The sequence below is a fragment of the Antennarius striatus genome, chromosome 9 (genome assembly GCF_040054535.1).
Source record: "Antennarius striatus isolate MH-2024 chromosome 9, ASM4005453v1, whole genome shotgun sequence".
In the NCBI taxonomy this organism is placed as follows: Eukaryota; Metazoa; Chordata; class Actinopteri; order Lophiiformes; family Antennariidae; genus Antennarius; species Antennarius striatus.
The window spans coordinates 16,247,802-16,275,564 of NC_090784.1; the positions used below are offsets into that span (position 1 = coordinate 16,247,802).

The following is a 27,763-nucleotide window of genomic DNA, read 5'->3' on the forward strand; positions in this document are numbered from 1 at the left end:
TCGGCACAGTGAGGAAAACAAAGGACCAGCAAATCTCCCTACTTTAGAGTGAGAATGCCGCACGGACACCTGCTGTATTGCTTCGATTGGCTTTCTCGCCATGTCAATCACTAATTTCTTCGTTTTAACTGGCTGATAGTGGAGGTTCGAGTGCTAACATGAATATCATTGGTCAATGCGTTAAATTCATGCCAGTACTAGGGCGGAATATCCCCATCGTACTCATGAGGTGGGTCTAACGCTTTCTTGTAGAATTTCATTGGAGTGATGTCATTCTAAGGCGGGACTACAATTAGTTTTACGATTTTTGATTGGTGTGTAATCAGAAAGTCCCGCCCATGACTGAAGCTGTCGCTGTTCCCTCAGTGCTCCCGGTCTAGTTTATTCTCAGAGAGAAATTTGAGTGCGGCTGGAGCGGAGCGGTGCAATGATTAAAGCCGCATACGCGGGAGGCTACACACCTATCTGGCTAGAAAATAACCAAAGAAACAACCTCACCCTGTTCTGTCTCGCACCACAGCCTTAGACACGACTCAGAGCGGAAACTGAAGGTGAGAGATTAAATTGTCTTTACCCTTAATCCAACTTGGAAATAGTAATATCCCGAATGTATCATATTTCAGTTGAGCTTGCTGCTCTCGCTAGGTTGGTATAAACGCGGTAATTATCGTCTAACATTGAATTGTAGCTGGTGTTTATACTGGTTTTATCTTATATAGAGAGGCTTGCATCGAGACGAATTTGGGTCGGTTTGAGGAAAACTGTTCAAAACCCATATATGGGATTTCGACCTATTTAATCACAAGGTCTTCTGTAATAAAATAATAATAATATACCGCCATGGCTCCCATATATCCATGCGGTTCAGAGTCAGCTAAAGGCTGAGACCCATGTGATTGTTCATGTCTTATGTTAAAGGTGTGGTTGCTTCAGTCATTTTCTTGCGCTCTCAAAGGTGGCTGCCTCATTCATAAGGGTCATGTCGCAGCTCTGCCTTCCTACAGCCGCATTATAGCCAGGGTCTTGATGTCACATTTCTCTGTCGCCTAATGTGCACAAATGGCACAATGTAATAAACCACAGAATAGGGCGTATCCAGCCCCCCCACGCCACCACCCGATCGGCACACGCACAACTACGTGCGTGCACCCACACATTCATTACACACACATTACAACCCAAGACCCCCGCAGTGAATGACCTCAGTAGAAACTCAGAAGGTATTGTGTGTGTGTGTGTGTGTGTGTGTGTGTGTGTGTGTGTGTGTGTGTGTGTGTGTGTGTGTGTGTGTGTGTGTGTGTGTGTGTGTGTGTGTGCTGTTTAGTGTTGAGGTTGTTGCTATGGAAGACAGCCTGCAATTCCAGCTGCTACAGGACAATGGTCAGTCCAGAGTGTCCAGTGTGTGTGTGTGTGTGTGTGTGTGTGTTGTGTGTGGTGTGTGACCACTACTTTAGAGGAATCATGAACACCGATTAGACCTCAGAGCATTCTACAGCACAGTACTGTCAGAGCTCCTCCAGGAACACAAGAACACCTTAGACATAATGGGTTCACAAAACAGAGAATCGGAACATTCTTTTGTCATATTCTTGGTATTTTCTTGGTATTTATGCGTTTTTTTGTGTGTGACTGTAGGCAAATTCTTAGATTATGGGTAGGGATGGTGTTGTGTGTGTGGGGGGGTGTGTGGGGGGGTTAGGGTTAGCATTAGCAAACACACATACACACACAGATGTCAAAACTTATTAAACACCAAACAAACTATGAATTGATGAAGTATTGCCCGTGTAGGTAAAGCTGTCAGAGAACCTTTAGCACTTAGACTCTCATTACAGATTGTGATTGAGAGGCATCTGTCCTGAGCAGCAAAGTAACCCCCCCCCCCCATCGAGCCCAGTCACTAGTGGTGGTGGCCAATGACTCTACTGGGAATGATGAAGCTGATGCTGAAGTTGGAGAATATGTTGCTGGTTATAACGTCAGCGTGAATGAACTACAGGGACACCGAAAAGTACATGAAAAAGACAGCAGCATGATGATTGGCTAACGATGAAGGTGTGTCATTGTGCTATTGGGTAGTTGGGACCAGGCTATAGGTAAGAGCAAATGATGTCTTCATTAATAACACAAAGGCTGTGACATAACATGATGGTAAGAGGAAAAAATTCAATCCTATGTGTGCATACGGATATTCTTCTGGATTGGACTTTAATGTCTTGAACTTTTATTGTTGTCCAGAAACATAAACGTCTATCATTTAAACTCATAGATAGATAGATAGATAGATAGATAAATAGATAGATAGATAGATAGATAGATAGATAGATAGATAGATAGATAGATAGATAGATAGATAGATAGATAGATAGATAGATAGATAGATAGATAGATTTAGTTTAAGTTATTTTATGTGTTTAATCATTCTTTAATAACAGGTACAGAGAGGAAGCTAATATTATTCCTATACTGACGAACTGGGTGGTACCGGTGCTTTTGTTTAGACATTAACGCCACACCCTGAATCTTTAGTATGTCAAAGGCAGGGCGGCACACCAGACCATTTCATGAAACAGACAGCAGAAAAAACATTAGGTTGAAATGAACTGCAAGAATCAAGCCAGATGACATACCTGTCTCAGGCACGGAAACGGTTAACCCATACAATACACAGATAGGTACAATAGTCAACTTGTTAGACCAAAGCTGACATTTGCTATGACTCAAGAGAGTTTCACACCCAGCAGTTGTTTAAGACAATCTTGTGTCACCTTATTCATACATGAAACTTAAATCTGACTGTAAGTGATTTTGACACAGTCGTTGAATATCCCTGCTTCACCCTTCAAGCTGAATGTTGATCTGTCAACAGTTGTTAAGCATCATTCTGATTTCCAGCTGGGCTTCTTGAAGGGTTTCATTCCTAAGTTGTAAGTCTATTTTGGTTCTCATGTGAAAATTTGTGTTCGTATCGACTCAGAAAAGGCTCTTGGTAACAGCACTGTTATTAAAGTCCTTTAGGAATCTGTCTATGAGATGACATGTCTCGTCTCTATGTAACTGAAATACTTCTCATTGATGTTGCTTCGCTTTATTATAATTTCTCCTACAGATCTTTGTGTCAATTCATTGTTCGGTCATAGTAAGTTGGTAAATGTCTATCCTAGAAATCATGGTGATATTTTAAAATGGGGTTTTTCTGTGTCAATTTTAAGCCGTCCACATGTCCTCATCATCATATGCATGTAGATATTTGTTAGGATGTTAAAGGTGTGGTTGCTTAAGTCTGAATTTTAAGTATGATTAAGGCAGGGCTGCAGACAGGGCGCTGTCAGGAACTTACTGAACAAGATGGGTGCAGTCAGCTTTTCTCATTCAATTCCTTAAACTATTGATCACTATTAAAACATTGCTGTTTCACAGACAGTTGGTTGACTGACTGACTGTCTGAAACAGTGTCATTTCTGTCTACCTTAAAAGTAAAGTTTTGGAGTGACAAATTCTCCTCCACCAGGGGAGCATTTCTCACTGAATCACATTATTTATGTGCTGTCAGAGGGAAACATAGAAACAGTCTGTCTTACTACCACTCTCACTGTGACGGGAGAGTATCCCTTGCTTCAAAGTACTAACCACTTCTAGCAGCTGTCACCTCGTCTTTCGTAGGATTCTGTCTCCTGAGGCTAATCAACATTTTAACTTCAGTCTTTCTCAGTGTGGATCTCAATCGAGTTAACCACGACTAGATTCCTTCATCCTCTCTTCACCGCTACACCATTTTTTTCTCTCGTGCTTGCCATCCCTCCCCTTTCCGCTGTCATGTCAGTTTACCCAGTCGATTGATGCATCCCGCTTTTCCTCCACCATCCATCTCTCCACACCTCCAGCCAGTGAATCTCCTTGTCTTGCTTTGTCCCTTCTCCTTGATTTGTCATGTCTTTGAACTAGGCCAACCCTGATTACTTTCAAGTTACTTTGATGTCACTACTTCTTTTTTGTCCATGCGTGCATATACCACGTCACAGAATCACATCAGCGTCACTGTTTTAACCCGATCACGAGACGCAAGGCGCTCGTTGACAAAAAAAAAGTCTCAAAACAACCCGACTACTTATCGTCCCACTTATTTCTGCCTACCACTTTCTCTCTCCTCTTTCTCACTCACCCAGTGCCAGTAGAACCATGTCGAGGCCAACAGGAGGCGGTGCCAATGATGTCACACGCTTCCTGTCGTCGGGGGTGGGACCAGCTTCTCCCACCTCCAATTCGATGTTCTCTGCTGCCAGCCAGGCCGACTGGGCAGCTAAGAGGCTGGTGTGGGTGCCATCAGAGAAGCATGGCTTTGAGGTAAGCCGGTGTTGTCCTCACAGAAGAAAATCTCTTTATGTTTCCATCAAGCACCAACATCTCATTCAATTCACACTGGATGTGAAGAGTTCAAGTTGGTTTATTTTGTGGTTAAATGGGGTCTATGCTCACATTCCTGCTCTGTGGGCTGTGAGTCAAGGTGTGTCAGACAGGTGAGTCGAAGGAGCGGAAGGTGTGTGCATCTTTATGTGTACACTTTTTTCTAATCCCCATTAAAATGTCCTGTTTTCCATGATATTACCCTGTCAGATGTTGTGATGTACCGTGTGATGCTTTCTTACACATGGAGACCTCGTGACGGTCAGCAGACTCTCAACTTAATACCAATTTGTTCCATTTTCTTCATCGGTCCCTCCATACAAGCCTTCTTTGGCAGATAACGTGGGATGTGAAATATCTCCCTCTCGCCGCTGGACTGGTTTGTAGAGTTCGGAGAACAGAACAATACTTTCCCTCTGCCCTCTGCTGCTAAAGAGGCCATTGTAGAGACACTGACTTCATTTCAAGATCTGAGCATAACATATTTGGATAGACATACACACAACAGATATACACATTCATATAGTACTACACAGAGACACACACTCTAGTACAGTTTTATAATCTGAGCATGTATTTCAATCTGTGACTAATATACACAAAGTCAGGCATGAATATATTTTGTGTGTTGTGAATGTCAAATAGAACCAAAAAAAAAAGAATAAAGCAGAGCAGAACCCTCTGACCTGGTCGAGGCGGCGTCACGACTTCCTCTCCCCAGAAGCACAAGACCAGCGTGGTGACAAGAGAGTTTCTGTCTTCCTCGTTCTGTCACCATCTATTCTCGTCTGCTGTCGAAAACAATGACCGGTCACACTGTGGAGCTGAATCACATGTAGCTCATATATTTTCTATCGTTTCTTCTTTTTAAATGCAGACCATCTGGTCCCACTGTGGAGCATATCTAAGTTATATCTGACTTAGATAACTTATATCTAAGTTTCCAAACCAAAGTGTGTGATTTGATTTTCTACTTTCTATACAACAGTTAGCTGCCGTTATTTCCTGTTTTGTTTTTAACCGATGTTTCCTTTATTAGAATTAGTAATGACTTCTTTATTATCGGTGCTTCAAAGGAAGTGCATGAAAGACTTACAAGATGCTGCCAAACAGTGATTGTAGTTCACATTAAGGTTTTCAAAAGATCAATTTTGATTCGTGATATTCTGAGATGGATTTGCTGAGGAAGGTGTTGCGTGTTTGGTATCTGATTGTGAAATCTTTGCTGGTAGCTGCAAAGGTGATGTTTATTGTGGTGCCTTACCTAACGTAAGGTTCAAAGTCTGTAATGTTGCACTGACTAGAGCTCTCTCGCTTCATCTGCTGCAACATCATTTTTAAACTTCCCTCTCTCTTTGCCTCTAGTCCGCCAGCATCCGGGAGGAGCGCGGCGATGAGGTTGAAGTTGAGATGACTGACAGCCAGCGGCGGGTCACTCTGTCCAGGGAGGAAGTGCAGCGCATGAATCCCCCACGCTTCAGCAAGGTGGAAGACATGGCCGACCTAACCTGCCTCAACGAAGCCTCAGTGTTGCACAACCTGAGAGAAAGATACTATTCCGGTTTGATCTATGTGAGTTTGCAAAACAAATAAATTCAACACGTACAACAAATGAAACATGTATGGGATACGGTTCTACAATAATGCGCATCAAGATGCAATGCAGGATCAAGGGTTTGTAAAGTGGTCTTACATGTAATGTCACATGTTACCTCCTCTGGTATGTCCTGTGTAACTGATACAGGGTGGTAAGAGGGGTGAAGAGTCAGTTTACAAAGTTTTTCACGTGTGTGGTGGCAGTTGGAGGCATCTCAAGTTTCCCCTGCAGAAAATATTTGAGCAGATACTGCAGGAATGGAAGTCACAGAGATGTAAGTGGACTGAAACTGACAAACACAGGAAACTTATGTGTGCAGGTAAAAAAAAAATCTTTGACGAACAGATTGAAATTTGACAGACTCTTAATATTTGAAGCTTCCCTTACGAGTGGAAAAAATAATTTCTATAAGGCAAAATTAATGAGGCACATTTATTCTGTTTCTAATTTGGAATATTTTGTAATGATGCATTTATATGAGCCCAATTTTTAAAAAATAATCTGAATGACTTGATATGACTGGTACATGCCTAAAGACATCTGCAGTGAGGTGTGTGCTTTGTTTATTCTGTTAAGTTGTTCTTATAGCAGTCATGATTCTGTGGTTTTTATGTTAATGTTTTATACATCTGAAGCTCTATGTAGTTTCATGTAGACCATCAGAATGGAAAAGGAAGTTTGATGGTTTGCTTTGGCGTAGTACAGTGGAAGATGTTCACTTGTGTACTAGTCATCTAAGGTGTACTTTCATTCTACTTCTCTACTTCTCCTTCATAACAATAGTTCACTCATGTGGCTGTCACACTGGAGAAGTGAAACCAGCCATAGTCACTGGCCAATCCTTGAATCCAGTTCAAACCACTCGACTGGAGCACTTTCAAAGAGTGATGGTATTAAATATAGAAAGTTATCAGACAGTACCGGCAGAAAAATGAGGCCACAAATGATTTTTTCTGTTTGTGAAATACACGTCTCCTTGGATCACCCTATAAGGACACGGTTATGTAACTGACCCTGCTCTGTGTGTGTTTTCCAGACATATTCGGGGCTCTTCTGTGTGGTGGTTAACCCTTATAAGAACATGCCGATCTACACCGAGTCCATTGTGGACATGTACCGTGGCAAGAAACGCCACGAGTTGCCCCCGCACATCTATGCCATATCAGAGGCGGCCTATCGCAGCATGCTACAAGGTACTTCACGTTATCCTCAGCTAACTCTGACACACACACACACGCGCGCGCTGTCAGCTCAGCAGGCCTGGAACGTGGCTCTGAATTGTGTCTGTGATCTGTGCTCATGGAGCCAGTTTCTTGAATGCTGCTTGAAGGTGTGGCGTATTCTCAACTGATGGCTGTTATCAAATGCCTGAAAAGTGAAAACAAACAAAGAAAACGATATTTTTTAATGCAATATTTACAGGTGTGGCAACACTATTGACACACTGATTCAGGGAATATATAAATGTTATTATAATTACAACCACATGACAGTATTTTAATTGTAAGAACAACACCTTCGAGATGGATTTTTGCTTTACTTTTACTTCAAGAGAATTCTGAGCATTTCACAGCAGTTGGGGTTGATTGAGTAACGTCTCTGCCTCAGGGTGTCCTGAGATATACAGGACAGAACAGATGAGGCTCTTAGCGTGTTTACCACCCCGCATCCCCCTCAGGGTGGATTGCTGGTCTGTTGCTATAGTCATTAAACCTGTAGGACCTGTATGAATTCTTTGAGACTGAGTGTCTGTGTGTATGTGTGTGTGTGTGTGTGTGTGTATAGCAGTAAGAGTAAAATACCAAGCCAACTACAAGTGAACTCAGAAACGGTGTCCACCTGTTTCCCACCTGCCAGCTTTTGTGTTTTGGTAGCCTGGAGGGACCAGTCGAGCCGGTGACTCAGCGCTGATTAATGAATGAAATGTCAAGAATCAAGAGTCCGTCTGTACACATTTAACATGTATTACCTTCATACATACTGGAAGTGTCAGGGGTACTACATGCTTTGTTGGCTAAGGTTGGGGTTTTATTGAAACATGATATGAACAATGGCATAAATACATTCCTCACTTTATGAAGAATCGTGTGTCAACCTGCACAGACGTTGGGAGCGGGGAGTGATCTGGTGTTTCACCTGTCAGCGACTTGCTAAAACATGTGTTTAACAATGAGAAAACTGTTGATGACAGCACATAGGTTAAGAGGGTGGAATTAAGATTTTTTTAAATGTCTGTCTGTCTCATGGCCTGTTTATCTGTTTTCCTGACAGACAGAGAAGATCAGGCGATCCTTTGCACGTGAGTAGTGACCAGCTTCAGTGTGTCTGTGTGTGATTGGTGTTGAATTTTTAGTTTGACACGGAATGTTTGTGTTTCCACTTTTATGTGTCTGTTATGCGACTCATTTGTGTGTATTCCCTCGTACACATATGTATGTAATCACAAACATGATTACACAAATTGGATATTTGTACAGGTGGTCTTCATACACAAACATTCAACTTACGAATATTCATAGATACGAACAACAGCGCACCGCCATATCTGACAGCTGTAGTTTCACTTTCTACTGCCCCCACCCCCAGAGCAGCGTAACATTAACACCCACATATTAAGATTTCACATTTAATTTCAAAATAACTCAGCAAATATCAGACTAAGTGAACAGTTTGCTCTGAAGTCAGACTTCACATGGCCTTTTTGGCGTTCCTTTTGGTGCTTCATCTGCGGGGTTTTTGTTTCTTTTATCCACAACTCTGTGAACTTCTGAGTGAACCCAGAATGTCTTAATATTCATGGAGACGTTCACCAACATCGAGACTAAAGACAATTCAGGTCAGGTTGAAAGTTAGTGCCAGCAATGTAGACTAGAAGCTTCCTGTAAGAAAACAAAAGTGGCGTGTCAGACTTTAGTTTACAAGGAACACCGTAGCGCGTCATTCACATCAGTGTGGTGGAATACCTCAGTAGATTAAAGCTCGGCTTAGCCTCCACACACCCTGAGGATAAAATTCACCCAGCAGAGGTAGAGATGTTAAAGTTACATTATGATACGACACCACCCTACCTCCCCATTGCCTGCATGCCTGCGTGTGTGTGTGTGTGCGTGCGAGTGTGCATGCACGCGTGCATGTGTGTGTGTTACGGGCATGTAGTCATATATATACGCATGGAATGTGTAGAATGGAATGATAATTTCCTCTACTGGGGACAATACAGCTAATTAAAATAAATAAATTAAAAAAATTATGTCCTGTAATTGTTTCTAGTCAGTCTTAGGGAATAGTACTTTTGTATTTAGAGTAGTAATGTTATTTAAATGACCTCAAATGGCTATTATAGATTAAAATGTATTAAATAACATACGAACAATTCAGAACCGATTGTGTTTGTAGGCTGAAGACTACCTGTACATCCTCCATAGATTTATTTTGTCTTCATTTGTGTTAATTCTATTGATAAATGAACGTTTAGGGAATCCTTCTGCTGTGCTGCAACCAGAAATGTTTATGCAGCTCATGATGCATTTTAGCTACGTGCATTTCCACTGTGAAACCTTCTTAAATCATATTTAATCAATATCCATTATGCCCTGCATACATTTCATTGGTTGCTGCTGAAAGAGCATGTCTAATGGGTCAGAACTGAAAAAGCATAGTCAGGTCTTTAATTAAAAATCCATCCCCATGTCTGTTTGCACCCCCGGTTGGTCAACCTACGTGCTTCCCCTCCCTGCCATCCATCTCCCTGTCATCACTTATTCCTGCCAGACTTTTTCCTGCCATTGTCAAGGAACCCACTTTGGAATCCATCTTGCTTCTTTTAGATCTTTTCCAGTTGCTATTTTTACTCCATTTTGGTTCTCTCTCTCATCCAAAAGCAACAATCCCAACGCACCTGCTTTCTTTTTTGTGCTGTCTCCCATGCACAGCATTGACTCTGTTTACTGATATGATGAATGTGTGTTTGGCAACTTGTCCTTGTGTATTTTTCCTTTTTAAAATACATACTATGCTATACCATTCAGATTTGACTGCTCTTATCGACTATTTTGTAAACGTTTTCTGGTATATGTGTGTGTTCCAGAGGCGAGTCTGGAGCTGGAAAAACAGAAAACACCAAGAAAGTTATCCAGTATTTGGCTCACGTTGCCTCGTCCCACAAGGGTGCCACTCTGGGTAGGAACAAGGAAGTGGTGCAGGTATGTCACCGAAATATCACAAATGGCAGCTGAAAAATGCATCGTGTAATGAGAGGAGGAGCCCTCAATGAACTTTAATAATGGTGGGGGAGGTGAAGGGCAGGAAAGATGAGGAAGACAAAGGGTGCGTTATAGAAATGATCATGAAGGTAAGGAAAAGAAATAGAAGAGAAAGCAGTGGTGCACACATTCCACCTTTGACTCTCCTCAATCAGATCATTTGACTCCTGAATTCATGCTGAGTGATGTTATTATGACTATAAAGGAGTTCCCTGTTTGTTTGGTCTTAGCTCGCTTCTGAGTAGCTCTCCTCTGTTATTCAGTCTTTTCTATTTCTACATTTCCTCAGCATCTTCCTTTCCTCCTGCACTCGTTTCCTCTCATTCTCTCCTCTCTGCGTTGTCCTTCTCTCTTTCCTGCACGTTCAGACGGATGGATCTAAGTCCTTAACAAGGGGCAGCACTCTGGTGAACAGGGTGAGTTCACTGCATCCTGCTGTCTCCTCTGTCCTGTTGTCCTGTCCTTTTCTCTCCGTAATGAACTCTTTAATGATGCTGACTAACCAACAGCGTAACCTTTAACGTCTGCTGGCTTCACATAGCATACTTGATTAGGCTTTTATTTGCTGTTGTTGTTATCGTTGTCTTATTTGTCATTTTTGTTTCTTTATTTCTTTGTTACCCATTTGTCCTTTTTTTTTCTCACATTTCATCAGAATGTGCACTATGTGAGTATGAAATTATTCAGACAACTTTGGGTTCATTTGTTGGGAGTTTAGGTTTTTTATTTATTTTAGCTCTACAGAGCTGATATGAGTCTTCTCTGCCACTCCGGTTCATCCTGCTTTCATCCCGCTGATGATTTGCTTTCCGTCGCCGTGACTTTATAACCTCACAGGTTTTTTTCGCTTACCTGTAGAACCGTGAGGCATGTCTGCTGTATAATTGGGGTTTTTTTGGTCTTGTGTGTATTTTGTAAATGTTGAATGAATGAGTGTGAATGGGTGTGACTATCAATGGAGTCCGCTGTGTGTGTGTGTGTGTGTGTGTGTTCAGCAAACAAGCCTGTGCACACAGGTAGTTGTGTGTCTTTGTGCGTGTGGTGTATACATAGTTTTCTGAGTGTCATGCTGCTAGAAAAAATGTTGCCCTCTTGCTCTGTGTGTGTGAATCTCGCCTTTGGCTGACTGGCATTCCTGAACCTGTTTTATTGTACAACCACCTCATGTAGCCAAAGCGGTTCCCCATCACCGGCTGCTGATGTTGCATCAAACAGCTGCTGCACTGCCAATGCGACACCAGCAGTAAAATATTGCAGCTTAGAATCCACCATTGTGTCCTGTGTGTGACGTCAGAGCTGCAGCGTCTCTTCTGCAGCGATGATTCTCCACTGACTCGTGTTAGTTGGTTTCTAGAGGTGCAGATCCTTTCAATAACGTAGTTAATTAAATTCTAAAAAACTTCATTTGACATGAGATTGATGGCCTTATTATTGCTTGAATAATGAGGTCTACTACTCCTCTTGATGTTGAGAATCATCTGTTCCGAGGTCAGGGAATTGTGTGCATTGTGGATGCGAGGATGAGTCGTGCAATCTCTGTTTTGTATACCAGATCATAGTTACTTCAAATACATCAGAACATAACAGTACTAGTTTGTTTTTCATCTTTTTTTTTATTGAGTGTGTTGTTTGTGATGCTGATCGGGCGTATCCTGTGTGTCTCAGGGAGAGCTGGAGAGACAGCTGCTGCAGGCCAACCCCATCCTGGAGGCCTTCGGAAATGCAAAGACAGTCAAGAACGACAACTCCTCTAGATTTGTAAGAGCTGACTAATACTTTAGACAAACAGATTATTATTATTCATTATGTGGCCAGTATCATCACTGGATCATTTACACGCCGTTTACATAGGTATGTGTTTTCTTCAGGGTAAATTCATTCGCATCAATTTCGACGTGGCCGGGTACATTGTGGGTGCCAATATTGAGACGTGTATCCTTTTCCACAAAGATGACTCATCTGCAGGATTATTAAGCAAGAACATGTCCTCGTTTTGTGAGCAATGCTTTTGTTGTGAAAAGTCAAAGGGATGACTAACCGCATCACCGCTATGACTTACACACAAAAACCAAATACTCAAGAGATCCCTTTTTTGCAAATTGGAATGTTTTTTTTCCATTATAGCAAATTGAATTTAGACTCGTTCTGTGAGTGTTTTTTTTCTCAGTTAAGGATTTCTTCTTGTAACTCCAAATGTTTTTAATATTTACACATTTTATTTGATCTCTTTTTAATTTTTGTCACATGCAGTAAATGTGAAAAACTTCAATCACTTTGCTCTATTTTATATAAATGTGCATCTTTTAACATATATATTTATATGATATGTACGTTATGATTTCAAAAGAATCAGGACTAAAGGTGATAAAACTGGTTTTGGTTTTAATGTCCTTGATGAAATACACCCAGACCTCCTTGAAAAGTCTCGAGCCACCCGTCAGGCCATAGATGAGAGGACGTTCCACATCTTTTACCAGATGTTGTGTGGCACCTCAGAGGAGACAAGAGGTGGGACACATACCAACCATAATGACGAAATACTGTATAGTGTACTCTTTGTTATCTCCACTGCAGTATCCTGTAGTAAATCGGTTTTTAACCCAAATCTGCTGTTTTGTCTCGTCCCTTTTTCTTCTCATTATTAGCGGACTTGCTCTTAGGAACGGCTGATGAGTACCGCTTCCTCACCAGAGGCTCCATCCCTCTTCCTGGTCAGAGCGATTCAGAGAACTTCACCCAGACCATGGATTCCATGGCTATAATGGGTTTTACCAAAGAGGAGTCAATGTGTAAGAGAGGAGATAAAGATGCAAGTCAGTAATTTATTTCTTGATTGGTTTAATTCCTGGTATGAATAACCTTCCCTCTCGCGTTCTGCCTGCTCCTCAGCCATGCTGAAGGTGGTCTCTGCTGTGCTCCAGTTTGGGAACATTATCTTCATGAAGGAGAAGAGTCAGGACCAGGCCTCGATGCCTGATAACACGGCTGCTCAGAAACTGTGTCATTTGCTGGGCATCAATGTGCTGGAATTCACTCGGGCCATCCTGACCCCCAGGATCAAAGTGGGTCGAGAGTATGTACAAAAGGCCCAGACGAAAGAGCAGGTACAGCTTCAGACACACTTTGAACTGACACATCCTCCCCTGAAGGCTGTGCCTTAACACAACATTCTTCTCCCTCCAGGCTGACTTTGCTGTTGAGGCCTTAGCAAAGGCCACGTATGAGCGCCTGTTCAGATGGCTGGTTCACAGGGTGAACCGAGCTCTGGACCGCAGACAGAGGCAGGGAGCCTCTTTCATAGGAATCCTGGATATTGCTGGATTTGAGATCTTCCAGGTTTGTTCATGTAGACATGGTTTGTGAAAGTGAAATAGCCAATTTGCTGATTTTTAATGTAAGGTTTTTTTACTTTACCCTGTGTTTGGTCTGAAATAATTTTGTTGATTGCTTTGATGATTATGATAAAGGATTTTGAGCCTTCAAACGTGTGTGTGTGTGTGTGTGTGTGTGTGTGTGTGTTTCTCCACTGATTAAAATACAGTGAATGATTTAATGAGTTATTTAATGAATGTTTGCTTTGCATTCCTCTGCAGCTGAACTCCTTTGAGCAGCTGTGCATCAACTACACCAATGAGAAGCTGCAGCAGCTGTTCAACCACACCATGTTCATCCTAGAGCAGGAGGAGTACCAGCGGGAAGGAATTGAATGGAACTTCATCGACTTCGGCCTGGATTTACAGCCCTGCATCGACCTCATTGAAAAACCAGTACTTGTCATTTTCTGTGCTTCTTTTTTTTTTTGTCAGTATATTTATTTTACATACAAATAATGAATATTGCTTGATGATTGTAGTTCAATAGAACCATTCATGTGACATTGTGTGAGAGCCCGTAGCCCTGTTGAACCTGTTCACACTGGCACACCCACACAGGAGACATGCCAGAGCACAGACTCTTCCTTGACTCCTGATCGCGCTTCAGTTCCTCAGTAAAGGTTGTTTTTACCCCTATCTCTGTTAGACACACCCACCCGGTGTTTTGGCCCTGCTGGATGAAGAGTGCTGGTTTCCCCGAGCGACCGACCGCTCGTTTGTAGAGAAGTTGTCTGCAGAGCAAGGCAGCCATCCAAAATTCTTCCGGTCAAAGCAGCCGCGGAGGGAAGCAGACTTCTCCATCATTCATTATGCCGGAAAGGTATCCCCACTTTTTACTCGTGTGAAGTCTGCCATCTTCATTCCGTAAAATGATCAAGTCAAAAATGGCCCTTGTCTCCTGTTCTGTCTCAGGTTGACTATAAAGCAGATGATTGGCTGGTGAAGAACATGGACCCCCTGAACGATAACGTGGCATCTCTTCTCCACCAGTCGTCTGATCACTTTGTGTCGGAGCTGTGGAAGGAAGGTGAGACTGATCTCCTCCTTCACTCACATTCAGTGACACTTTAATGCACATATTTCATTAAAAATGTCTAAAATTGATTGTTTTTCTTTCTTCTCTCCTCCTGTCACGAAACTATTTTCTCTATCTGCTCTTATTCTCTCTCTTTCTCCCTTCTTGTTCTCTCCTGTGTTTGCCTTCCTTCTGTTCTTTTCTCCTCCCTTTCTATTTACTTGGCTTTCATTTCTTTCCTTCCATCTTGTCGTCAGACATTCAAACTCTTCCTCGTGTCTACTTCTTTGACTCCTATGCCACATTGCAGGCCAATGGCTCCGACAGTAGGTTTCTCTCCTCCTGTGTATCACGGTCTCACCCCCTCATCCCTAACTCTGCTCGTGTAACGTCTTTTTACCCGTCAACTCAGTTTTTACGCCTTCTGTGTTTTTTTTTTTAAATTCCTCCTTTTGTTGATATTTGTCCTATTCTGTCAAAAACTGTTGCGTATTGTTCGTTTCCTTGTCATGTTGTCACTTTGCTTTTAATTTATTCATTCACTCTTTCACCAAGTTTTTGCTTTTAGTGGCGGTGCTTTACCTGTGTGATGTTGCTTTTTCCATTTGTAGATAAGTAGTTCCATTCTTTTTGTAGAGAGTTTTGCAGTAGCTGCATGTTCTTTGTGAGTTGCACAAGTCATTCAACAACTGGATCAGTTTGCATAAAACCGGCTGTGTGCTGGTAAAGCTGTGACCTTGCAAGAGTTCCCAAGATGCAGCATATTGGCTTACAACCCCATTACCATTGGTGTAATATTAGTTTGATGTGATATTGTGTTAACTGTGGAATTGGTAGTTTTGTTACTAATTTATACATCAAGTCATTTAATAACGCTGTCAAATCTGGAACAGAATAAATCGGCAGAATTTCATTCTTTTGCGCTGAAAGACAGACAAACGTTCAACCCTGCAGGCTCAGATTAGGCTACAAAATCTGCATCACAGCTGCACTGGACTCCAATTTCTAGTATAGGTGTGTAGATACCCACAAGATCGCATCGCTCATGAGCTACAAATCATTTTCCATCTGAGTTCATCTTTCTAGAATCTCCATAGTGCTACTTGTGAAGGGATAGTGCTGTGGTTTCAGTCTGAAAGAAGCCGTTGACCCTGCTGTGTGCTCTCGTCCAGTGGACAGGATCGTGGGCCTGGACCAGGTGTCAGACAGCGGGCCGGTCCCATTCGGAGCAGCGGGATTGAAGACGAAGAAGGGAATGTTCAGAACTGTGGGTCAACTTTACAAGGAGTCTCTCACTAAGTTGATGGCCACACTGAGAAACACCAACCCCAACTTTCTGCGCTGCATCATCCCCAATCATGAGAAGAGGGTAAGATCTGAGGACAGGGGGGAAGACACGGGGGGTACATTTGAGTTGAAAGCTGACATTTAAGTGAACTTTTTATTCCTTTCACTCATCTGCATGTCCCTGTCTGTCTCTCTCAGTCCGGTAAGCTGTCCCCCCACCTGGTTCTGGATCAGCTGAGATGTAATGGAGTTCTGGAGGGGATCCGCATTTGCAGACAAGGCTTCCCCAACCGCATCCCCTTCCAAGAGTTCAGGCAGAGGTAGGTTTGAGTGAGAGGAGACTGCTTTAACCATTAGTCCATCTCACTTCAGTAAATGATCCATTTACAATGTTCTAGTGCTCAAACACACACTAACAAAGTCACGTTTGTCATTCAGATACGAGATCCTCACTCCTAACGCGATACCTCGTGCCTTCATGGACGGCAAACAGGCATCAGAACTTATGGTGAGTCATTATTAATGCCTGAAAAAATCACAGCTGTACAACAGTTCAGGTCCGACAGCTGTTTACTGCACACTTTTCAGATCAGAGCACTGGAACTGGATCACAACCTGTTCAGAGTGGGTCAGAGTAAAGTCTTCTTCAGGGCGGGGGTCCTAGCTCACCTGGAGGAAGAAAGAGACCTGAAGATCACCGACACCATCATTCGCTTCCAGAGCATCTCCAGAGGCTACCTCGCACGCAAGTAAGAGGACATCCGAAAACTAGAATGATCAGTGGGACAGAAGTGGGATGAAATGTTTTTGTGTGTGTGATTGACTTGAATTAAGCTGAGTCATCAGTCTTACAGCAATCTCTTGATGTTCATCTTGTTTCAGGGCCTTTACGAAGAAGCAGCAGCAGCTGAGTGCTCTGAGAGTGATGCAGCGAAACTGTGCCGCTTATCTCAAACTCAGGAACTGGCAGTGGTGGCGACTGTTCACTAAGGTATTATACACTCACCTGTATGAACATAGAGATGATAAGTGTACCGTCATCCAGTCTTCAATCAACCACAGAGAGGGATGTGACATTGTGTTTTTCCGTTTACTTGTAAAGAAAAAGGCTGTGAAAGAAAAATATAAAAAAGAACAGTACTTGTTGATGTAGGTATGATAACACTCCATGTAAGATTATTAATTATAAAAAATGCACTTATTAGTGTCTTTAAACCCTTGATAAAGGAAATTGTACTACAGGATATTAAATCATGTGTAATGCAAGAATGGAATATCCTTTAAGCTGACTTCTGATCCTTTTTTGATCTGAAATACAATAGAACAAGCGTCTCTTAAGGAAAGTAATGAACAAGTAGACGATTGAAACCTGAAAAGGGTGTGTCTCTGTACACACTGGTGGATTCACTTGTGAAAGTCTTCATATAGAATATTGGACATGAAGGAGCCACATTGCAGAAGTGTTTCATGTGTTTTCTGTGTTCTGTGGCAAAAAAAGGTGAAGCCCCTGCTTCAGGTGACCCGGCAGGATGAGGAGATCCAGGCGAGGGAAGCCCAGCTCCAGAAGGCCAAGGATAGTCTGACTCATGTGGAGCAGAACTACTCAGAACTGGACAGGAAGCATGCCCAGGTAAACAGACCTCCCCCCAGTTCTGCTGCTCGTCCTCCTTTCTGCTGTGAGCCAGTGATTTCTTCATCCCTCCCTCTGCTGGATCACATTCTAGCTGTTGGAGGAGAAGGCAGTTCTGGCTGACCAGCTGCAGGCGGAGGCAGAGCTGTTTGCGGAGGCAGAAGAGATGAGGGCCCGGTTGGCGAGTCGTAAACAGGAGCTGGAGGAAGTGCTGGCTGAGCTGGAGGCTCGACTGGAGGAAGAGGAGGACAGAGGTGTGCAGCTGACTAATGAGAAGAAGAGGATGCAGCAGAATGTACAGGTATTTACACGCACACTCTCTAAAAGTATGCTTGTAGATTCTTCTGGATTTGTTTTATTTTAAAAACAGAATCAATTTTTTTTACATGAAATCTTTCCACTGCATGTTATTAAATCCTCTGTCCTTGTCAGGATTTGGAGGAGCAATTAGAAGAAGAGGAGAGTGCCAGACAGCGCCTCCTACTGGAGAAGGTTACCTTGGAGACCAAAGTGAAGAGTCTGGAAACTGACCTGCTGAACGCAGTGGAGCAGAGAGACCGTCTGAGCAAGGCGAGCATCCGATACATAAAACACTTTATAGTCTCCTGTGTTCTCAGTCGCTGTTCTGACAGCAGCTCAAACATTCAGCATGCACTTACGTATGTTTATAAAGCAAAACTGGCTTTATGCATGCAGGGGTTTTTCAATACGAGTTTATGTCTATGAACAGGAGAAGAAGCAGTTTGAGGATCGTCTGAGTGAAGTCACTGATCAGCTCACTGAAGAGGAGGAGAAAAGCAAAAGTCTGAACAAACTCAAGAACAAACAGGAGGCCGTCATCGCCGACCTAGAAGGTAGCTGTGCAAATGCCGTTCCACAGTCAACATAACCATGTTCCGTAATCCATGAAAACATTTAATGATTAAAAAATGTATCTGCTGAAATCGATTGTTTGCAGAGCGACTGAAGCGTGAGGAGCAAGGTCGCCTTGAGCAGGAGAAACTGAAAAGGAGGATGGAGAACGAGTCAGTGGAGGCCCAGGAGCAGCTGTCTGACCTGAGCATGTTGACTACTGACTTGAGAGGCAGTCTGTCTCAGAAGGAGAAGGATATCACTATCCTGCAGGGCCGGTGAGACACGGGGACATACAGAGAATATTAGATGTTTTACAGCACTGCTCCCTCAAAATCCTTATTCTCTCTTTGTTTTCTGTCAGGTTGGAGGAAGAAGGAGCACGTCGTTCCGAAGCTCAGAGGGCGCTGAGGGAGGCCATGTCCCAGGTGTCTGAGCTGAAAGAGGAAGTGGAGAATGAACGAGGGATGAGGGAAAGGGCAGAGAAACAGAGGAGAGACCTGAGCGAGGAGTTGGAAGCTTTGAGGACTGAGCTGGAGGACACTCTGGACACCACAGCTGCACAGCAGGAGCTAAGGTAGAAAATGACAAGACAAAATGACATAAAGTATAATGAAATATAGATGTTGAAATTGGTAAATTTGCAGTATGTGGTCAAGACTGTAAAGAAGTTATTAAAGATGTCAGAATAAGTTTCTCCATCTGTTCAGGTCTCGTCGCGAAGCAGAGTTACACGACCTCCAGAGGTGCGTGGAGGAGGAGACTCGGCGCCATGAGGCCCAGCTGTCGGAGCTCCGAGTTAAACACAGCACCGCCATAGATGGCCTCCAGGAGCAGCTTGACAATAACAAGAGAGTAAGAGGAGCAGACAGACTTTCAAAAAGAAGTATGTGTAAGCGTCCCTGCACGAGCGCTGATCGCAAGTCCCAATTCGCTTTCAGGCACGTCAGTCCCTTGAGAAAGCCAAGACGTCGCTGGAGGAAGAGAGGCAGAATCTGATGTCTGAACTGAGGAGCCTCCAAGCGGGACGCACAGAGAGCGATCGAGGTCGCAAGAGGGCCGAGAGTCAGCTGCAGGAGCTCAGCGCTCGCTTGGCACAGGGGGATCGAGAGAGGGAGGAGAGGGAAGAGCGAGTGCACAAGCTACAGGTGCCAATGAAAACCAATGAATTCACGTTGAAGTGTTTATTAGTCAAATGTTCCTTCGGGTTCTGATTTTCTTGTGTTTGTTTTGATGAATTTACCTTTATCTTCTCTTGTCCTTTTTTTTCTTCAGTGTGAGATTGAAAACCTCTCTGGCAATTTGTCATCCAGTGACACCAAATCCCTTCGTCTCTCAAAAGAAGTCAGCAGTTTGGAGAGTCAGCTTAGTGATGCTAAGGTAACGTATTCCACACACACCAGGGTTTGGTTGGATGTGACATAAAGCTTCCGCCACTTGACTTAGGAAAAAAGTCTCATTGCATTGACGATCAATTCTTTCTTCTTTCTCAGGAATCACTGCAGGAGGAAACCCGGCAAAAGATGGCTCTCGGCTCAAGGTTGCGAAGTCTAGAAGAGGAGAAGAATGGACTGATGGAAAGACTGGAGGACGAGGAAGAGAGAGCGACAGAGTTGACCCGGCAGATCCAGACTCTCACCCAGCAGGTAGAGCAGAGACTTCTGCAGGCTGTATTTGCCGTCTCATCTCTTTGAACTCAATATGAGTTCTTTCATGTATGTTAAAATGTTTCTCTACGCTCCACCTCTGCAGCTGTCAGAACTCCGTAAGCAGTCAGACGAGGTGAACACCGCGGTGGAATCAGGAGAGGAGATACGCAGGAAACTCCAGAGAGATTTGGACAGCGCCGTCCAGAGGGAGCGGCAGAGGGAGGAGGAGAAGGAGAGAGTGGAGAGACAAAGGGAGCGACTCAGGGAGGAGATAGAGGACATGACACTTGCCCTGCAGAGAGAACGACAAAACTGCATCGCGCTGGAGAAGAGGCAGAAGAAGTTCGACCAGGTCCAAACTTCATCATTCTGGTTGCATGCAGAATAATTGGAGAAAGCATGTCTTGCTGTAACATCTACATTTCATCTTCTTCATCACCTTAGTGTCTGGCGGAGGAGAAGGCAGTGAGCACCCGGCTGGCAGAAGACAGGGACAGAGCAGAAGCAGACAGCAGAGAGAAGGAGACCAAATACCTGGCGCTCTCCCGGGCCCTTCAGGTAACCTAACAAACACAGTCAGCAAGATTGTCGTACTCAATCTGCTCATCATGCTGTTTAATCTTTGCATGTGTAGGAGGCCCAGGACCAGAGGGAAGAGCTGGAGAGGTCCAACAAGCAGCTCCGTCTGGAAATGGAACAGCTTGTGAACCAGCAGGATGATGTCGGCAAGAACGTGAGAGAACCCTCCACCTGGGACCGCTTTGCAATTCCTCTGTCTCAGTTTCTCTGTGACTCAGCGCCTCCTATCTGCTGTTGCGTTAGGTCCATGAGCTGGAGCGGACCCGAAGGGCCTTAGAAACAGAAGCCCAGAACCTGCGAGTTCACACAGAGGAGCTGGAGGAGGAGCTGTCAGAAGCAGAGAATGCAAGACTGAGGCTGGAGGTCACCCTGCAGGCGCTGAAGGCGCAGTTTGAACGGGAAATAAGCAGCAGTGAGGAGAAGGGAGAGGAGAAGAGGAGGGCACTCAGCAAACAGGTAGAGGACATTACAGAGGTTTTATTTCATTTTAATGTTCTTGTTTTCTTCTTCTTCACTTTTAATGATTATTGTGTCCTTCCTGTGCCAGACGAGAGAGTTAGAAATACAGCTGGAGGAGGAGAAGAGTCAGCGGTCTCAGGCCGTGTCATCCAAGAAACAACTGGAAGCAGAGCTGCAGGAGGCTGAGACTCAAGTGGAGACAGTCAGCCGCGGAAAAGAGGAGATGGTGAAGCAGCTGCGGAGACTGCAGGTAGAACAGAAACCCGTTTCATACATAAAAATACATTTTCTGGACTTTTCATTTGCCTGTATTTTAAAAAAAATTGAATTTACAGGGTCAAATGAAGGAGGTTCTGCGTGAGTTAGATGAGTCTAAACTGTCACGAGATGAAGTTGTTGTACACTCGAAAGAAAGTGAAAAGAAGATCCAAACGCTGGAAGCGGAAGTCCTGCAGCTGACGGAGGTTTGGGAACTTCTTTGAAAAAAAGCATAGAAGGTGTTCAAAGTGTCATGCGTTCTTTTAAACCCGGTCTGCATCCATCTGTAGGAGCTGTCTGTATCAGATAGGCAGAGGAGACAGGCTCAGCAGGAGAGAGATGAGCTGGCCGACGAGATGGTCAACAGCAACACTGGAAAGTTAGTATGACTTTACTGCTGTCCTACTGCTGTCGTCGGTAAGGCGACTGTCACTAAAATGCTGTGTTTGTCCAGGATGGCAATGGGTGAAGAGAGGAGGAGGCTGGAGTCACGGGTCAGTCAGTTGGAAGAGGAGCTGGAGGAGGAGCAGAGCAACTCAGAGCTGCTAGCAGAACGACAAAGGAAGATGACACTACAGGTACGGAACAACATTCCCTCACATTTCAACACACAGAAGGAGCTTCTTGGCTCACATTGTTTTTACCGCTCTGCTTGCGGTCCAGGTGGAGACGATGACGGTGCAGTTGCAGGGAGAAAGGGCCCTCGCTCAGAAAGCGGAGGTGGCTCGGGAGCAGCTAGAGAGGCAGAACAAGGAGCTGAAGACCCGGCTGGGGGAGATGGAGGGAGCAGTGCGGGGCAAACACAGGCTCAGCGTCGCCGCCCTGGAGGCCAAGATAGAGTCGATGGAGGAGCAGCTGGAGCAGGAGAGACAGTGAGAGGAAAAACACACAAAAAAGTAGAGATATGTGCTTCAAATGTGCTTCTGGTTTTTTTTTAATTGGTAGGATTTACCCTGGGTTATTTTAGATCTTAACAACCAAAATGTACAACTTTAACCAAGAAGTCACGTTATATAGATTATGTATTTAAAACAAATAGCATTATAGTGAGTTAAGGTGGATTTAGGCTCAAATCAACCACGACTGTCTTGGGTTTTTTTTTTGGGGGGGGGGGGGCACAAACCACATCATGAAACATGAGTCTAAACACCTGAGATCTTAATGAATATATGTGGTTTCCACGTTTTGTTTTGTCATTTGTTGAGTTTTGTAATTGCGACAAACCAGAAAAACCTGTTTCCAGTTCATTGTCTGTCGCTGTAACTTCTGGGTTAGGGTTGGAATGCAAGGAAGGAAGTCTGCAAATGTGATGAAACATAGCATTTTTGCCTCAGTCATAGGATATCTGTTCGATCAGCAAAGGTGGTTTTTTTGTAGATCAGTAGCAACAATGAATTACATACAGGGCCAATAAATTTTAGTCGGGTCAAAATCAACCAGACCCACTTGGCACCTTCAGGTGGAGTCACTTAGGAGTGATATTTGTATTAGTGAGACGGAAGGAAGGCAAACAGTCTTAACACCTGTAATTAAAAGAGCCAAGCTGATAATACTTTTACCCATCCAAAAATAAAATGCTTTTTATCTCTCAGGGAACGAACCCTTGCCAACAAGCTGGTGCGGAAGACAGAGAAGAAACTGAAGGAGGTGATGTTGCAAGCAGAGGATGAGAGACGACATGCAGACCAGTACAGAGAACAGGTTTGAAAATTACCCACTAATCAGCAAAAATAAACCACAAGCGGATGTGCAGAATTGCAAAGCATTAAATAATCATTTAATGGGAGTCAACTTTATTGTTCTAATTCTGTCTCAGGGTACAAAGACAGTGGTAAAAGATCATTCTAAGTTGGAATGATCTACAAGTTCAGTCATAGTTTTTCTCTCCCTGTTGGGAAGGTGCAACACATTCCAATCCAAAAAATAAACCCTTCCACCACAGCAGACAGACTGACTCCGCCTAAAACACCATCTGTGCTAATCTACCAGGTTTAATCTGACTCCTGATCCGTATCACTTCTCCTCTCCACGACTAATCTCGTTTTATACATCTGTTCTCTCTTCGTGTTCCACTCTTCCCGTCCTCTTCCCTCCTCCCTTCCTACTCCGCCAGTTGGATAAGTCCATGATCCGACTGAAGCAGCTAAAGAGGCAGCTGGAGGAGGTGGAGGAGGAGAACTCTCGCTCCAACGCCCAGAGGAGGAAGCTGCAGCGGGAGCTGGAAGAGCTGACTGACAGCGGTCAGACCATGACCAGAGAGATCTCGTCTCTCCGCAACCAACTCAGGTAGCCACACGGGGGTAGACGTGTGCCTGCATGTTCTGTGAATGCTCATTTTTGGTTGTTTTCTTTATTTTTCCTCATTAACTTTGTATTATTTTTGTTCTGGTTTTTTTTTTTTTTGCATCCAATTGTGTCCATCTAACACTGACAAACTGTCCATCCGTCTTCGTAAAACCATCATCCAGCGTCCCTGAGTGGAGAGCAGATAAGTAGGTCACTGTGTGTGTGTGTGTGTGTGTCATGTTTTTATTATATAGATGTGTCTGTGTAGAATGGTAAAAGCCTAATGTGCATTTTTATGTTTATGACTCTCTTGTTACTTAAGTCATTTTGGAGAAAATGGATTGGAATCATAAATTATCAGGTATTTACCAAGTAAAAAAATGCAAACAGATATTTGTTGCTCCAGTTTTTCAAATGTGAAAATGTTCTCTTTTTTCTGTCTTGAATAATAATCCTTGAGGGCTGAATCTGTACCAACTGGACTTCTCTGTTTTTCAAACTCTAAATAGAAGTTGCCCAGATTCAACCTTCAAGGATTACCATGACCTGAATGAAGAGTGAAACTACACCAACATCTTTATAATCAGCAGGGCGTTTTTCTTAAGGTCTGGTTGGGCCTCACTCTGGACTCCAAAAAACTGTTTCTTCTGTTTTATGACAGAGTACTAAAAAAACATTCCTTGATTTTTAGAAAGAAAGAAAAAAAATTGGAATTAAAATCATTGCAGTCAGAGAAAATAAATTGTACCATGTAATTTAACTTTCTGTTCTGTTTCACTTTCAAAATAATGAAGACTCTTCTTCATGGACTAATAACATCTGGGTACTAATAAGTCTAAAAAGGGTTTTATGCCGATAAAAAAATAATAATTCAAACTCAAGTGTTACTAAAAACCGTGAGTTAAACTTAGCGTGTTACACCTCTACACTCTGTCTCGCTGTAACTCTCTATCCTTCTGTCCAGGCGGACTCCGTTACCCCTGATGATGCGTGGACGCAGAGCGCTGGTTGACGACCTCTCTCTGGAGAACTCGGACTCGGAGGAGCCCCCTGCGTCACCAACGCCCTCCCCCGGACTACCAAGGACCCCGACACCTTCCTCCGAACTCAGCCTGGAGCCTCCGCCATCCTACAGTGTCAACAACACAGTGCCGCACACATAGATTCAGTCACACATGTCACACACACACACACACACACACACACACACACACACACATACAAACAAACGCACAGTTACATATGCCTACTTCATATACGTGCGTGTAGTATAACAAACTTTAGGAAGTATACACCAGCCCTATAACTAACTGAACCTAATTGAAAAATAGAAAGTGTAGAAGTAGGATTTTACAAAAAGGCGACTAGAATTGATTTTATAACAACCTGTGACATAAAACCAACAGACTGTAGAATTCTAAATCTCTGCAATGCAATCCTGAGAATCTAAAGCAAGAATTCTTGGAGTAAAAGGAATTATTATCAATCAATTTCATGATGCTGTACAGTGACTCCAGGGCAGATACTCTACGGTGGTAATGTCTTTTACATTGGGAAGTATTTTAGCACTAAGCCATGTTTCACCCTTTGATGAGGATGTACAATCAGATTTCACAAAGGGCTGCTGCAGGGTGGAAGTACTTCTAAAAGGTGTGAAGACAATCTGCATAAAGTAGTTTCTGTAAGAAGACAAGTCAAATGCATACATGAAACTAGCAGTTCATCTTTTTTACAAGCATGTTTTAAAAGAAAATGTGATTTCTGACATTTTTATGTCAATCAAAAAAAGGAAAATGAGACACTTAGAATAATCCAGCAAACCGATAAGAAAAGAAATGGCTATTAGTAATGTCATGTAATCAAACCCTTAACAGAAATGGTTTCTCCTTAATTCTGTGATAAATTGATCTCATTGTCATTTAATTTGTTTAAATTGGGACACAAATCACTGATCTTAAAAAGTGACCTGTGCGAGGTAAAGCTGCATTACAGCTGTGTTAAATAGTAAATCATGCTTCTGTAGTCTAGAAACAGTATGTTGTTGAACAAAGTAGTAGGTAGTAGGTAATAGAGTAGCTACAGTTTGAACATATGGACTCTGATATTTAAGTCTTTCTTATTTATATCTAATGTGAACCTAAGTTATTGATCACTGGTTACTTTCTGCACTCCAGCTGGTGGGGGAAATCAGTCTGTTTATTTCTTCTCCTGCTGGCCATGATGTTTCAGAACTTGCAGTTCCAGTCAGTGTCACATCATTAGGCCTCAGATGAACTTGCATGGAGGACCAATAGTTTTCTGGTTTGACATTCTGACACAGCAACATAACTAGAACCTACCTGTGGAAAAACTGCATTAATTGATCTGTTTTGTCTTGTGTTAGAATGATAAAACCATCATATTTTTATTTGACAGACATGTACATTGTAATTTTGCTTTTTACTGAGTAACTGTACATTATTGATCAAACGAAGCTTTTTCTGTGGTTAACCAAACGGTTGGCATATGGATGAGAAAAAGGGATTTAAAATTGTAGTAAAGTAGCAGTAGAATAGAATAGCTGACAGGATCTGAGGCTGGTGAGATATTCTTTTGTCCTCCAGTGACTCTACTGGAATTTTCCAAGTACAAAAAACTCTTCTCACAGTTCCTGCGCAATAGAAAGTAGAATTAATGAACACTAGATTCAGAGCATTTTCAGAAACTAATAGTATTAGATTAACGAGTTACAATGACGGCAGTGAATGAATGACAAATACATTTTTATTATGCAAATAAGAAGAAAAAAATAGATCTCGTCTGCTCTGGCTATCAACTCAAAATGTCATTTGTCAGACAGGAACCTGGTGGCTACGTTGTGACACAACAGTTTGGTCAAATCTTTTTGGTGTCATTTTCTTTTAAACATCTCCATGTTCCTCGGCTTGTTTTATTTATTGTTAGTTTGACCTTCACCTCCTTCTTTGTTGCGATAAAAATAAGGAAGACTGTCTGGGAAATTAGAAATTAGTGTGATGTCTAAGTTTTGACATATACACACACAAAACATTATCAGAATAATTTAAGTAGTATATAAACTTACATTTTTAATTTACAGACATTTTACAGATTTAATTCACAAAAACAAAATCAGTTTATAGAATTGTAAAATTATTCCTTCATATTATAAAGAATGTCACTGGCACTTTCCATTTCGATGTAACTAACATAACTTTTATGTTTAGATGTTTGAAATCATGCAGGTGCACCATCATTGACTGGTACAGTAATCAGTAAAGTAATCAACTTCTTGTATTCACTGGTTGCTCTTCCTGCCTTTGAAATTAACAAAAATATTCTAATAAAAACAAACAAACAACTGAAGCTCTAACTTAATGGATCAGCGCCATGTGTGTATCCATGTTGGAGCTTTTCTTTTCATCATGCCAGGTTCACTATGGTTCACTGTAAAAGGTGAAGAAAGAGTAAGAGAGGGTCAAGAGAGGGTCTGACTTCCGACGACATATGTTTTACACCCCAATAAAGGGTTTTATTTCTTTGCGTACAATGTTTTTATTTTAGCAATATGCAAAGGGTATTGTTTGGCACATTATTTTGTAAGATTCTTTTGAAATGCTGCACTTTACAGTGACCAGTGGAAATAAACATAGCCAGACATTGTCAGTGCATCGTGTCTGCTTTGTCTGGCCGTAATTATCTGAAAGAGGTCAATGTAACATTAAGCCAAATGAGCTAGCAGTGTGTGTGGCCACAATTGAACTGTTACCTTAAATGTCATGATCCCAGAATGTTATATCAGTGTCTAAACACGGCAGTTTTGTTCATGCCTGGATAGATCAAAATCTGAGGACGTGTGGGCTGAACTGCTGGAATGACGACCGATCATATCTGCTCATCTGTAGCACGAGATCAGGCTGATGCTCCTCAAGGTGTAAATTTTGACTCTGTTTATTGCTACTGTGGAACTTGAAACATTTTGGAAAAATGTGTTTTATTGTTTTAGCCTTTTTTGTTAATGATGCTTGTAATTTTAAAACATCTGACTGGGGTTAACTTAAAACATGCCGTTGGTTTTGATCTTTGTGCGTCTGTGTGTTTCTTTGAGATTCCA

General features: G+C 42.7%; 1 protein-coding gene across 4 annotated transcripts; it reads left to right on the plus strand.

Moving 5' to 3' along the window:
• The first annotated feature begins 418 nt into the window (after positions 1-418).
• On the plus strand, positions 419-27,729 carry myh14 (myosin, heavy chain 14, non-muscle). Of its 4 annotated transcripts, XM_068324750.1 has the most exons (45): positions 419-551; positions 4,167-4,344; positions 5,770-5,976; positions 7,038-7,194; positions 8,273-8,300; positions 10,089-10,203; positions 10,632-10,679; positions 11,929-12,021; positions 12,132-12,195; positions 12,673-12,771; positions 12,909-13,052; positions 13,153-13,367; positions 13,447-13,599; positions 13,857-14,030; positions 14,284-14,457; positions 14,550-14,664; positions 14,910-14,978; positions 15,825-16,021; positions 16,138-16,259; positions 16,378-16,447; positions 16,528-16,688; positions 16,822-16,930; positions 17,438-17,569; positions 17,664-17,870; positions 18,002-18,139; positions 18,300-18,423; positions 18,528-18,699; positions 18,786-18,998; positions 19,132-19,276; positions 19,363-19,569; positions 19,697-19,801; positions 19,915-20,067; positions 20,174-20,422; positions 20,515-20,628; positions 20,705-20,803; positions 20,893-21,105; positions 21,197-21,358; positions 21,444-21,572; positions 21,657-21,745; positions 21,821-21,944; positions 22,030-22,238; positions 22,959-23,067; positions 23,480-23,652; positions 23,835-23,858; positions 24,617-27,729. In XM_068324750.1, the coding sequence occupies exons 2-45, from the start codon at positions 4,180-4,182 to the stop codon at positions 24,813-24,815; spliced, it is 6,168 nt and encodes a 2,055-aa protein (XP_068180851.1). In that variant the 5' UTR covers positions 419-551; positions 4,167-4,179; the 3' UTR covers positions 24,816-27,729. The 4 variants fall into 4 exon arrangements, with proteins under 4 accessions (XP_068180851.1, XP_068180854.1, XP_068180853.1 ...); XM_068324753.1 differs by lacking the exon at positions 14,910-14,978; XM_068324752.1 differs by lacking the exon at positions 10,632-10,679.
• The last annotated feature ends 34 nt before the right edge of the window (positions 27,730-27,763 follow it).

Coding starts and splice junctions, on each gene's coding strand:
- myh14 (XM_068324750.1), top strand. CDS start 4,180: ATGTCGAGGCCAACAGGAGGCGGTGCCAATGATGTCACACGCTTCCTG. Junction 18,140..18,299: donor AGAGAGACCGTCTGAGCAAG/GCGAGCATCCGA, acceptor GTCTATGAACAG/GAGAAGAAGCAGTTTGAGGA. Junction 21,945..22,029: donor AAAGGAAGATGACACTACAG/GTACGGAACAAC, acceptor CTTGCGGTCCAG/GTGGAGACGATGACGGTGCA.